This window comes from Egretta garzetta, unplaced genomic scaffold (genome assembly GCF_000687185.1).
Source record: "Egretta garzetta isolate BGI_Z169 unplaced genomic scaffold, ASM68718v1 scaffold179, whole genome shotgun sequence".
Classification (NCBI taxonomy): domain Eukaryota; kingdom Metazoa; phylum Chordata; class Aves; order Pelecaniformes; family Ardeidae; genus Egretta; species Egretta garzetta.
The window spans coordinates 2,531,092-2,531,633 of record NW_009270001.1 but is presented as its reverse complement, the minus strand read 5'-3'; the positions used below and the strand labels follow the sequence as shown (position 1 = coordinate 2,531,633).

Below are 542 nucleotides of genomic sequence, written 5' to 3'. Positions count from 1 at the left end.
CCCTGATGGTTTAGTTGTTGCTAAGCAGTGCTTACACCAGCCAAGGACTTTTTCAGCTTCCCCTGCTCTGCCAGGTGCACAAGAAGCTGGGAGGGGGCACAGCCAGGACAGCTGACCCCCACTGGCCCCAGGGCTATGCCAGACCATAGGGTGTCATGCTCAGTATAGAAACTGGGGGAAGAAGACGGAAGGAGGGGAATGTTTGGAGCCATGGCGTTTGTCTTCCCAAGTCCCTGTCACGCGTGATGGAGCCCGGCTGCTTCAGCAACAGCCGCAGGCCACAGCTCCAGCGTCACCCGCACAGAGAGCGCGCGCCCTTGCGGCGCCGGCGGTTACGTCCTCACAGGACACCGCGCTGAAACTGCGCGATTCCGGGATCTTTCTGCCATTTTCCGAATTGCTTCTTCCACGGGTTTCACGCCCAGCCGACCCACCCACCGTTTCTCTGCTTTCCAGCAGCGCCCTGCAGCCGGGGCGGGGGGGGCCCACAGCACCCTGGGGGGCTTGCCACCAAACCCCTCCCCACCGCAGGGGAGGTACGG

General features: G+C 62.7%; 1 protein-coding gene across 1 annotated transcript in view; it reads right to left on the bottom strand.

Annotated features, from left to right (window-relative positions):
- PSTPIP2 (proline-serine-threonine phosphatase interacting protein 2) overlaps nt 1–389 on the bottom strand; it is a 26,705-nt gene extending 26,316 nt beyond the window's left edge. The window contains exon 1 of the mRNA XM_035903094.1: nt 337–389. Within this exon, the coding sequence (XP_035758987.1) occupies nt 337–389 (53 nt within the window). The remainder of the gene's footprint in view (nt 1–336) is intronic.
- Between the last annotated feature and the right edge of the window lie 153 nt (nt 390–542).